At 42.0% G+C, this 12,750-nt stretch overlaps 1 protein-coding gene across 3 annotated transcripts in view; it reads right to left on the bottom strand.

Annotated features, from left to right (window-relative positions):
* SEZ6L (seizure related 6 homolog like) overlaps nucleotides 1-12,750 on the bottom strand; it is a 720,622-nt gene that overhangs the window by 92,254 nt on the left and 615,618 nt on the right. For all 3 annotated transcript variants that reach the window (XM_075320063.1, XM_075320062.1, XM_075320061.1), the window contains 2 exons: nucleotides 5,268-5,462; nucleotides 1,374-1,512 (listed from right to left, as the gene is read on the bottom strand). In XM_075320063.1, the coding sequence (XP_075176178.1) occupies nucleotides 1,374-1,512; nucleotides 5,268-5,462 (334 nt within the window). The remainder of the gene's footprint in view (nucleotides 1-1,373; nucleotides 1,513-5,267; nucleotides 5,463-12,750) is intronic.

Genomic DNA, 12,750 nt, shown 5'->3' with positions numbered 1-12,750 from the left:
GCACAGAACGAAATGACAATTATTACAGCATATCTGACTAACTGTAAGACATTCATCTTTTTATTTACTTTTTTGGAGCTTTTGTATTATTGTATTATTGGCATTTCTGTGGGTGCCTAAAGATGATCGGAACACCACTTTTGGTGTTTTTAAATGAACAAATGAAAGATACATATGCTGTCCGATGCATGGGCAATTGGGCATGTATCAGACACTGGCTGTATGATTTCAGTCTGGTATATTTGATTCTGAAATCCTGCAGCATTTGAGAGAAAAAATATAGTTTATCAGCCGATGGGGACTCCTAGCCCGCTGCAGTGGAGTGACAAGTCTCACTCTGTGTGCGTGTATAATATATAGGGAGACCTATTATTCAAGGGCAGCGGGTGGAGATACGACGCCAGGGACCGGCCTCTCCAACTGGACTCCCGTTCGGCTCGGCCACTGACTATGTTTTTCAAAGTCAAACATACCTGCCTGAACCTGAATTCATACAGTCAATATCTGATATATGCTGCCCATAGATTCGGCAGCATGTATCAACTGTCAGGTTCAAATTTTGTATTGACTTAAAACAACTGATTCTTGCAGGAAGGAAATAGTAATTATTGACAATTGGCAGACCAAATTCTGATAGGTATATTGTAATGTTTAATACAAGTTCTTATGCTACGTGTAGTACATTGTCTACTGCTATCACTATTAAGGCCGCTTTACGCGCTGCGACATAGCAAAAGCGATGTCGTTGGGGTCACGAAATTCGTGACACACATCCGGCCGCGTTAGCGATGTCATTGAGTTGTTACACTTACGTGCGATCGAAAATCGTCGCAAACACGTGCAAAATCGCTAATCGTTGACATGTTCCCCTATTCCCAATTATCGTTGCTGCTGTAGGTACGATGTTGTTCGTCGTTCTTGCGGCAGCATACATCGCTATGTGACACCGCAGGAACGAGGAACCTCACCTTACCTGCGGCCGCCGGCAATGAGCAAGGAAGGAGGTGGGCGGGATGTTCTTCCCGCTCTTCTCCGCCCCTTTGCTTCGATTGGGCGGCCACTTAGTGACGTTGCTGTGACGCCGAATGAACCGCCCCCTTAGAAAGGAGGCGGTTGGCCGGCCACAGCGACGTTGCTAGGCAGATAAGTAGTGTGATGGGTCCACGCGATTTTGTGCGCCATGAGCAGCAATTTGCCCATGACGCACAAGCGATGGGGGGTACGCATGCTAGCAATCTCGTTAGCGAGATTGCACCATGTAAAGCGGCCTTTAGTATTGACGTTGCATAACAAAAAGTATTAATCAGGTGTACATTTTTAGACTAGACAGTGTAAACTTTAGACAGTCTAAAAATATGCCACATTACACTTACAGCTGGATATCGAGGAATATTCTTCTGTCGTCTCCCACATGGATTCGCCATATACAGTCTTCTCCTTCTGTATACAAGTCAGGCCAGTTTGGTGACAATATAACCCCTGCAGGGGTTGACAGCTCACCACCGCACATTGCTGCGTACAAAAAAAGGATAATAGTAAGCTGTATAAATACTAAAGTGATACATACCTGTACATGGCATGATGCCGCCAATTATAAATTATACCAAGATTACAAGTCACAAAAGTTCATCATCTATGCAAAACCAGTTCCAGGCTACAGGCTATTGTTTATTATTTATTAGTGGACTGGTGGGGGTGTTAGGTGTCCGCCACCACCAATCTCTTCTTGACAACTTATACTGTGGATAGGTTATTAAAGGCAAACTGTCATGTCATTTGTTTTATATTAAACTGCCGCCAATGTGTTTTAAATGATGCAATGTGCATCTCTAACATGGTTTTTAAAAAACAATTCAATGTATTTATCTTAAAAAAATACTTTATATGCCTAGGTGAATGCAATAAATATCCTAGGCTTCATTCATAGGGGCGAAGCTTTTGCTAGAGTCAGTCACTGTCACTCAAGTTCACGATCATGTGACTGTAATAGGCGTTGCTGCTCTGATCAGGAGAAATGAATCAGCAATCAGACTGCTGATCCTTGTAGCCCCCGAGAGGGACTAGTAAAATAAAGAAAGTTGTTAAAAATTTGAAAAATAAAAAAACTAAAACTTCAAATCGCACCCCATGAAAAATTAAAGTGTTAAAAAATTAAAATATGCACATATTTGGTATCACCACATTCAGAAATGCCCAATCTATGAAAATATAAAAATCAATTAAACTGATCAGTTTACGGCTCAGCGGAAAAAAAATTCCAACCACCAAAATTACATTTTTTGTTCATCACAATGTTTGTGCAAAATGCTATAACAGGCGATTAAAAAGTATCATCTGCACAAAAATGGTACCATTAAATATGTTAGCTCGAGATGCAAAAAATAAGCTGTAACTGAGTCCCATATTCCAAAATATGAGAATGCTATGATCACGGAAAATGGTGCAAAAAGTGCGCAACTTTTTTTTTGGACAAATGTCTGATTTTTTTAACCTCTTAGATAACAGAAAACCTATACCTGTTTGGTGTCCACAAACTCATACCAACCTGAGGCATCACACCGACTCATCAGTTTAACCATATAGTCAACATGGTGAATACAATACCCCCAAAACAATTGGGCAATTGCACGTTTTTTTTTTTTGCAGTTTTTCCGAATTAGGATTTTTTTTGCTGTTTTCCAGTACACTAACATGGTAAAGTTATGACTTCATTTAAAAGTATAACTTGTCCTGCAAAAAACAAACACTGATATGTCACAATTGCTAAAAAAAATAAAAAAGGGCTCTCGTAGGAAGGGAAGCAAAAAACCTCTGAAAAACAGAAAATCGCCTGGAGGTGAAGGGGTTAAAGTAGTTTTCTAATTTAGGATGTTTATGGTATATTCATAGGACTGTAGGGACTGACAGCTGTGTAAAGATAGGGGCCCTATCACGCACCACTGGGAAGTCCTTCTCCACTCATTTGTGTGGTAGATCTGAAAATTGCCATAAACATCCTGGATGGAAATTACATTTTGCCACCAGGTTTTACAAGTACAACTTGTAATTTGAGCTAAAAATTCTAAGTACCGTACTACTGATATTCATTTGTTTTTTGAGGTTTAGATCAGGATTAGTGCTGGGGAAACCCCCCGATATTCATGTTTGGGAGACTCGCCCGAGCTTTTTGTAAAGTTCAAGTTTGATTTCTGAGATAATGCGAACTTGCATCCGAACCCCAAACTTCAACTTTGCGAAGTGCCGGGTGATACTGATGTGAGACTCGCACAGTAACAGTCAAAGTTCAATCGAGTCCATGGCTCATGGACTCGGGTGAACCCTGACGTCACTGCGAACACGGCCAAAAACAGCTGAAGACTGCCGAGTGACAAGCAGTGCAGTGAATACCCCCGTAAGCAGAAGTGGACAGGAGACAGAGTCTGCAGGATGAGTTGTGGGAACAGTAACTATAATCATAATGTTTTTTTCATAATGTGCTTTTTTTTACAGCCCCTGGACCCGAACTGGACCCGAACTGTAAGACGAGCTTCTCAGAAAGCTCGTGTTTGGGATAGTGTGCACGAACACTATGTGTTCGGTACAGACCCTGAACTTACAGTTCGGGTTCGCCTATCACTAGTCAGGATCTATGTCTAGGTTTAGATGATATCATTGGGCAGGCCAGTGGCTCAGTAGATAGTACTGTTCCTTTTCAGCATTAAGATCCTGGGTTTAAGTCCCACCAAGGACAGCATCTGCAAGTCCTAACCTATAGTTCTCTCCACAAGAAGTAGGAAGCATCAAACAATATATGAAATCTAAAAGACTCTTTTCCCAAATTGGAAAAATGAGGCTCAACAAATATACCAAAAGAGAAAAAAGTATAGGGGCAAAAATATATGAAAAAATATATAAAGCTTTTAAATGAAAAAATACACAAAGCAACATCACACTAAGGTCCCCTTCACACATATGTGCCTCCGGTACGTGTTTGGCAGTTTTCTCATGTACCGGAGACACGTACACACGTAGATCTATGGATTCCTATGCTTTTGGACACATGTAAGTATTTTCGCGCGGAACGGGTGTACATTCCGTACTTATGTGTGTCTGTATGCTCCACACGCCGACATGTCCATTTTTTCTCCGGCATCATGGGTGTCACATGGAACGCAAATGTGTCACACGTAACACAAACGGACCACACGGATGTGTTCGGTGTGACACGCACCAGAGAAAAGCCATGTGTCTGCGTGAAAAAACCCAAACCTTTACTCACCTTCTCCTGCCCTGCAGTCTCTGCCGCTGCTGTCACTTCCTGCCGACCGCCGCTCATTATGCTCATTGAATATTCACTTCACTGCGGCCGGAAGCAGCAGCAGCGGGGAGTCTGCAGGACCCATAAACACAGGTCACGGAGGGCAAAACGGACCTCTGACACGTCCGTGAAAAACGTGCGTGGTTTTTCACCAACGTGTGAAAGAGGCCTAAGGTACAGTGAGTCAAAAAAATGCACACAGGGAATAAGATGAAATTAAATTATATCCCATATGTGACAAGGCAACCTCCCCCTAAAAAAATAAAAAACAAAAAAACAATCCTTATCGATGACATGAAAAGAAGAATTAATACAATAGTTGCATAAGCCTAATGTCAATGACCAACAGAAATAGGAAGCACAATTACCATTAATAGACCCAATAGGCACACACACACAGCAGCTAGCAAAAACACTTGCCCAGATAATAGATGTAAATATATATACAAAGAGTAAAGAATAAAGCCTACACCAGACACAACCAGGGTACTCTGGTTTCCTCCCAAAGACATAGTGAATTTAGATTGTGAACCCGAATGGGGACAGTTATGATGATGTCTCTAAGGCGCTGCAAAATATGATGGCGATATATGAGTAAAATAAAACTATGTATACATTATTTCATAGATTTCTTAAACTGGATTAGGCTGTATAATATTGATAATAAGATGTATTGTCAAAAATGCTAATGTAGCCAGTCTGGTGACAGCCTCATCATGGTAATTCTGGTAAGGGAAGGTATGAGTATTCTTTCAGACATGTCTAGTGCTCTTCATCACATTCACTCCTTAACATGCGGTTCTATACGTGACATAAGTGTGAGGTTACAAGCATCATATGCGGAAATAGACAGTGGCCTTGAGTTTTTGTGATTACAGTACACACACTGACTGGTTACAATAATATACCGCACAGTTTGGCTCATATTGTAGAAGAATACACTTTGTGTAATTTATAATGGCTATCTTACCTCTGCAAAGAGGTTCTGTGTCATTCCAGTAGGGGTCCTTCATATTAATACACTCTATGATGGCCGGTCCTTGTTCCAGAGAATGACCAGGGTCACACGAAAACTCCACCACGGTTCCCATACTGTATGTCGGGTCTGTTGTTGTGAAGTTTCCATTTTGTATGTATGGTTCATAGCAGTGTCCTCTTTCAAAGGCTTAACAAGTGGATGAAAGACAAACAGTCATACAATTACTATCATTTATTATGATGGAAGGTGACCAACAATGACTCCAAGCCTCATAGTCATCATTCTTTTATCTCATGACTTTTACTGGGATGTAGAAAACCATGAAGCAATAACACAAAATGGACTTTGTCCTTTATCATACAAATATTAATAATACAACATATTTTTATCTGGTTTTATAAATCCTTTAAATGGTGATAACATCACAGCCTGATTTTTTTCATCTCTCAGCAAGATGTCCTTAATCTCTTCTTAAGAAGGTCCTGGCATTGGCAATAACTTGTTCAGATTTGTTCTTAGTAACAAGGATGTTCATCAGTTTTTTAATACTTCACATGAGAAGCAAGAGTTTGCAAGATTAACGCTGGTTATTCTCAGAATGGAAGAAATACACTGGCATTTATTAATATTCCATGTAAAAATTGGCCAGTGTCAGCATGTGTTAACGCTTCCATTATTCTTGTGATAATTCATTACATTGTAATGGGATGCAGTGCACCCAGTGATATTACATCTAAAGTACAGTAATAGTAAAGGCTTATGATTAATGCATGCCATCTGCTCAGCAATACAATAGCACAAGGGTTTGCTTATTACTAAGGACAGTGTGCATTTAAAGGGAACCTGTCATCAGAATCAAGCTGCCCAACTACGGGCAGCAGGAATCAGACCACGGCTGTACGACTTTAGTACGGCACGTTTTCCTCTGAAATGCTGCGTTGTTTCAAAGAAAACCAAAAGGACAAGGTGTACCGGATAACTAAGGGAATCTTCTGCTGACCACTTTGTAGTCAGTATCTTCTAGATGACACTAGAACTCTGTATATCTACAAGTGAAACAAGTCGAGGCTACGTTCCCTCGATGAGTATTTGGTGAGTGTTTGATATAATTTCTATAGCATTTCTGCACCTATTACGTGAACTAGATACTGTACTTGCGTTTCTCCATGCATTTTTATTGCATCTTTGATGCTATGGTTTTTGTCTATTTTTGATGTCATGTTTTGTTTTTGCTACTTCCTGGTGAGAGATGAGTGAACCTTTGGAGGTTCGGTTCACAGGCCCCATTCGAACCTTAGCTAAGGTTCAATTTGTGAACCTGACTTCACCGAACCTTAATGGAAGTCAGTAATTGGGCAGTTTGTCTTTCCACCCACATGCAGCCAGCCATAAGCAGAACACTTCTAGAGAGGGTACGCTGGGTTTTTCAATTTTTTTTTTTGTGTACACACTACTGTACCTCCAATTCGAGCCGTTCAAACATTGAACGCAGCTCGCACAGGACTAGGCACCATACCCAAGCACAGCGCTGTTAGCTTGAGTGGTTTGCACTCGTAACTCACTCGAACTTTAAACCCGAACTTTGTTTTTTGGAAGTTGGGTTTCGAATCTGAACCTGAAACCTTAGGTTCACTCATCTCTATTCCTGCTATTTTGGCTTTGATAAAACTTCATTGATATTCATATGCAGATTAAGTTATCTTTTTTCCACTAAAATGGCATGTACCGTTTTTTACCTGCAGATTTTCTGCATCTCATGCAATTCTAAAGGGAAAATCTGCACATAAGCCCCCACATCTATTTACATGATCACCAGTTTTGTCTGTTCTCCTATTTCGTCATGCACCGCACCACTGTCAGTTGCGCAGGCGCAGTTCGAACTGCCCCTGTGCAACTGACATAAACGTCACCCGCAGCTCTACACGTGGCTCCGCCACCCCCGCACATTACACTACACCCGTGGTTCTGCCACCCCCGCACATTATATTACACCCGCGGCTCCGCCACCCCCGCACATTATATTACACCCGCGCTCCGCCACCCCCGCATATTACACCCGTGGCCTCGCCACCCCCGCACATTACATTACACCCACGGCTCCGCACCCCCACACATTACATTACACCCGCAGCTCCGCCTCCCCCGCACATTGCATTACACCCACGGCTCCACCCCCCCGCACATTACACCCGTGGCTCCGCCACCCCCACACATTATATTACACCCGTGGCTCCGCCACCCCCACACATTACATTACACCCGCGGCTCCGCACCCCCGCACATTACATTACACCCGTGGCTCCGCACCCCCGCACATTACATTACACCCGCAGCTCCGCCTCCCCCGCACATTGCATTACACCCACGGCTCCACCACTCCGCACATTACACCTGTGGCTCCGCCACCCCCGCACATTACATTACACCCGCGGCTCCGCACCCCCGCACATTGCATTACACCCGAGGCTCCACCACCCCCGCACATTACACCCGTGGCTCCGCCACCCCCGCACATTACATTACACCCGCGGCTCCGCACCCCCGCACATTACATTACACGCGCGGCTCCGCCAACCCTGCACATTACATTACACCCGCGGCTCCGCCACCCCCGCACATTATATTACACCCGCGCTCCGCCACCCCTGCACATTGCATTACACCCGCAGCTCCACCACCCCTGCACATTACATTACACCTGCGGCTGCGCCACCCCCGCACATTACATTACACTTGCGGCTCCACTTCATACTCCCGCACATTACATTACACCCGCGGCTCCACTTCATACTCCCGCACAGCAGAGTCCTGCAGACACTGAGCAGAGTCCCCTGGAGCAGCAGCTTCTGATCATGTGACTGATCACATGACAGTGACATCACACAGGTTCTACAAGCACATGGTTGCATCTAGATTGGAGTGGATTTTTGAGGATCTCCCTGCAGCCTCCATTCTAGACACTTCAGTGCTGTTTGTGTGTGTATGTGTGTGTGTGTGTGCTTGTGTGTGTGTGATGAGTCTATAGCAGAGCTGTGCACGCCGGTCGGTGTCTGTGCACGCCTGTGTCTGTGTCTGTGCGTGCCTGTGTCTGTGTTTGTGCGCTCCTTTATGCGTGCCTGTGTCGGTGCGCGCCTGTGTCTGTGTCTGTGTGCGCCTGTGCCTGTCTCTGTGCGCGCCTGTGTCTGTGTCTGGGCGTGCCTGTGCCTGTGTGTTAGAGCTGAGTGTATTGCAGAGCTGTGTGTGTTAGAGAAAGAGAAATAAATAAAAAAAATATATATATATATATATATATATATATATATATATACACACACACATTATGTTTATTTACAAAAAAAATACACACAGCCTTTAACACATTTAATTAGCCTAAAAAAAAAATGTACGTGGACAATCAGCTTACAAGAGACCACATAGTGTAAACACACACTTCACACATGAGAGACACCACATAGTGAACACAGCTCAAGAAACACAACACCAGATACCAATATACAGCACACAACAAGAAAGACAGTGCACAGAGGTGAAAGAGGTAAAATGACGCAAAACATACAATACAGAAATGCAGAGGAATGACATACAACAGATATATTGGAAAGCACAATCAGTGTGACACATGTCCACTACTCCTGTCAGCACCACTAAGCATAGACAGATCTTCATTTCACCTCACTGCCGATGCGATAGCATCTGGCCTATTTCTAGTGCATGTATAAAAACACGTATGTGTGGCATGGTCCATTTTGACTATCCGTATCTATTTTTAACACCCATCCATGTATACATTTTCTTTTAGATTCATGTGCCATCCATATTTTTTCGTTCTGGAAATAGATATAATGACAAAGCTTCTCCTACACTTTCAATGTTGAAAATGAACAGCACACAGTATGTATTTTAATGGCTTAATTTTCACTAGCATTCTTCTGGAAAAAAAACAGACATGTCTCCTTGTGATTCACGTGGACACACGGTCCCAATGAAAACACAGACACGTGAAGATCACCATAAGTTATAATGGGTACGTTAAATTCACTAAAAACCCATTGTGGGAATTTAACCTAAGTAAGGACAAATAGATAATGTATTACAAAGTAGCACATTTGTTCATGTTATACAGCTGTTTTCCCTAACTTGTCGAAAGGTAAACTTTTGCTTTATTCAAGGCATAGTGAAAGGTTTATTGTTGTCACTTGATTTTGTTGACATTTGTTTGGACTGATAAAATCAGCATTGTACTTTGATACATTTTGATAATAATCAGACTCATTTATGCAGCTGTATCCACTTCCCAGCTGAAAGCACAAACAGCACACAAAGATTTAAGAATAATTAGGAATAGGAATTGAAACAGATATTAGAAAGCTCCAAAATCTTTTATTATATAATGATTGTGATTACTTGTAGAAAAAAATAAAAAAAACTTTTTTTGTTTTGAGGTACATTTCTGATTTGCATTATGATCTAGACCAGAGCTCTAAAACATGCAGCCACAGTACACGGGCCATGAGGCCTTTACAATTGCAGGACCGATGAAATTTCAGTTGAATGTGCGTCCTTGGATGCACAATCAATTTAAATGTATTGCCACACAGAAACTGTCACTCTGGCACGGCAATGCCAATGCCAGCCGTTGACCAATCAAATACCAGCAGCTGACCAATCACGCCAACTGCAGCTGTTGGCCACTGATTGGTCGGCGGTTGACCTGGACTGGGTGGTGGACATCAAGGGGTCTATGGTGCCTGCAGGCTGTAAGGGCACAAAAGAGGATGCAGATGGAACAGAGGACAAGTGAGAATAATCTTTTTTTTAATGTGTATGTTAAGAATGCCACGATAGGGGACATTGCTGCAGGATGGGGGTCATTACTACAAGATGGGGACAAGGATGGGGCACTACTACAGTATGGGGAAAGTATGGGGCATTATTACAAGATGAAGACTAGGATGGGGCATTTCTACACTATGGGGATAAGGATGGGGAAATTGCTACAAGATGAGGACCAGGATGGGCACATTTCTACAAGAAGGGGACAAGGATGGGAACATTACTACAAGTTCAGGACTAGGATGGTAGACATTACTACAAGGGGATCAAACTGATATTACAACAAGAAGGGGACAAAGATGTGGAATTACTAAAAGGTGGGGACAATATTACAAGAAGAGGACAAGGATCTGTTCATTACTACAAGATGAGGATCAGGATGGGAGGCATTACTACAAGGCGATCAGGGTGGGGATATTACAACAAGAAGGGGACCAGAATGGGGCAATATTACAACAAGGGGACCAGAATGGGGATATTACTTCAAGAAGGGACAAGGATGGGCACATTACTACAAGATGAGAAGCAGTATGGGAGACATTACTACAAGCATCCCCAGTCTTCTGGAATTCGCTGCCTCTACACATTAGACTATCTGCTACACTTGAAAGCTTCAAATGGAACTTGAAAACTCATCTGTTCAGAAATGCCTATAGTCTTCAATGACCTCACTGCTTCACCACCACCACCACAGCTGCCGCCTCACCACCATGCGGAGCTGCCGCCCAACCCAGACCCCACCTACTGTCTCCTCCCCAAAATCTGATAGACTGTAAGCCCGCAAGGGCAGGGTCCTCTTCCTTCTGTACTAGTCTGTCTATTGTAACTTGTATATGTATTCTGTATGTAACCCCCTTCTCATGTACAGCACCATGGAATTAATGGTGCTCTATAAATAAATATTAATAATAATAATAACACCCAGGAGGGGGACCTTACTACAAGATGGGACCAGGATGGGGACCTTACTACAAGATGAGGACAAGGATGGGAGCATTACTACAAGAAGAAGTCAAGGATGGGCACATTACTCTAAGAAGGGGGCCTAGATTTGGCATTACTACAAAATGGGAACAAGGATGGGAACATTACTAGAACAACAGGAACAGGATGGGGTTGTTACTACAAGAAGTGGGCAACGATAGGGGACATAACTACAAGATAAAGACCAGGATGGGAACATTACTACAAGATATTGGCCAGAATTACTATAGGGTGCTAACTGTAAGACAATATTACTGTATGTGGCCGATTTGGGAAAATATATTGTACAAATGTAAAAAACAAAAAATCAAAATAAAGCACAAAATAAATATTTTGCCACTAAAAATGCTAATTTATATATAAAGTAAAGTAAAAAAAAGTGTAAATTTTTTATCTCCTTCTCTGCAACAACCCAAACTATACAACTATACTATAGCCCATATAAGGAATGCCATATAAAGAAATAAAATAAACATGCCAAAAATGATCAAAAGGTGTATATAAAAAAAATGATATCACTAAGAATGCGGCTCCCAAAATTATTTTTTTTTCTGTGTTTGCCCATATACCCAGCCAAATTTGAGACCCCTGATCTAGACAATCCAGTACCAAGAATAATTTATTACTCTTCATATGAGTTTGAGCTCTAGTCGCCATGCAGAAGGGAACCACACAGCAAAACCACACGTAGTGTACACAAATTGCTGTGTATGCAAGGAAAGTCTAGGTTTTATATATTTCACCTGTAGCTGCTGACAAATTACCAGTTTCAATTCACAATAAACCGTGAGCGGTTTTGCTGCCTGGTTCTTGGTTCATCGCAGCTACCATGTGTGAACCCAGTCTAATGATGCATCAATTGTAAATTATAGCAGGTGTGCAAATAATGAAGCAGTACACATTTCCCTGAAGGTTTGCAATACTTTACTGCAATGGTTCCATATCCTAGAACTTCAATATTGAAATATGTGTTTGTCTTCTCATTTTTTTTTAATAACCTTAAGTGGCTGTGACTAGAATAAATAAATGACTAAAAATCATAAATTCGCCAAAGACATCCTAAATTACTGCAGCCTTTAGTAGAGATTACAAATTGTGATTTCTATTTATATGCAAGTAGAAAAATGGACATAATTGATGGCGTGGCTCTTTACTACCCTTAAGTTTCTTTTTCCACGGAGTTTAACGTTACATCTGTTCAATATAATGCAGTCTTTCAATCCATGGCAGTAAATCTGATGTACCAAAGTTGGACACAAAATCAATTATTTGCAAGTGTATATGTTGGCCATCAATATAATATTTACTGTTACTTTTTATCCAATTTATCTAATTACTGTAACCCTATGTTGTTCTATTCATTTAGTTTTTTTAAGGCGAAAACACACATCCGTTAAAACCACGTCCGTGTAAAACGGGCCTTTTTTTCGGGTCTGTTTTCCGTTTTTTAGGTCCGTTTTTATGGTATGTGTGGCCTGCGTGTGTATCCCGTATGCTAGCCGTATGTGTGTGTGGAATGTCCGTGTGTGCGTGAGTGAAATAACTGACATGCGTGTGTGTTGTCCGTGTGAAATGTTCCGTGTGTGTGTGTGATGCACAATGTCGTTGATACATGTCGGCTGACAGCAGACAGAGTTGCGTGATGAGAATGAACTCG

This window comes from Anomaloglossus baeobatrachus, chromosome 1, assembly GCF_048569485.1.
Source record: "Anomaloglossus baeobatrachus isolate aAnoBae1 chromosome 1, aAnoBae1.hap1, whole genome shotgun sequence".
Lineage (NCBI taxonomy): Eukaryota > Metazoa > Chordata > Amphibia > Anura > Aromobatidae > Anomaloglossus > Anomaloglossus baeobatrachus.
The sequence above is the reverse complement of the archived record's forward strand: the minus strand, read 5'-3'. Positions and strand labels throughout refer to the sequence as shown.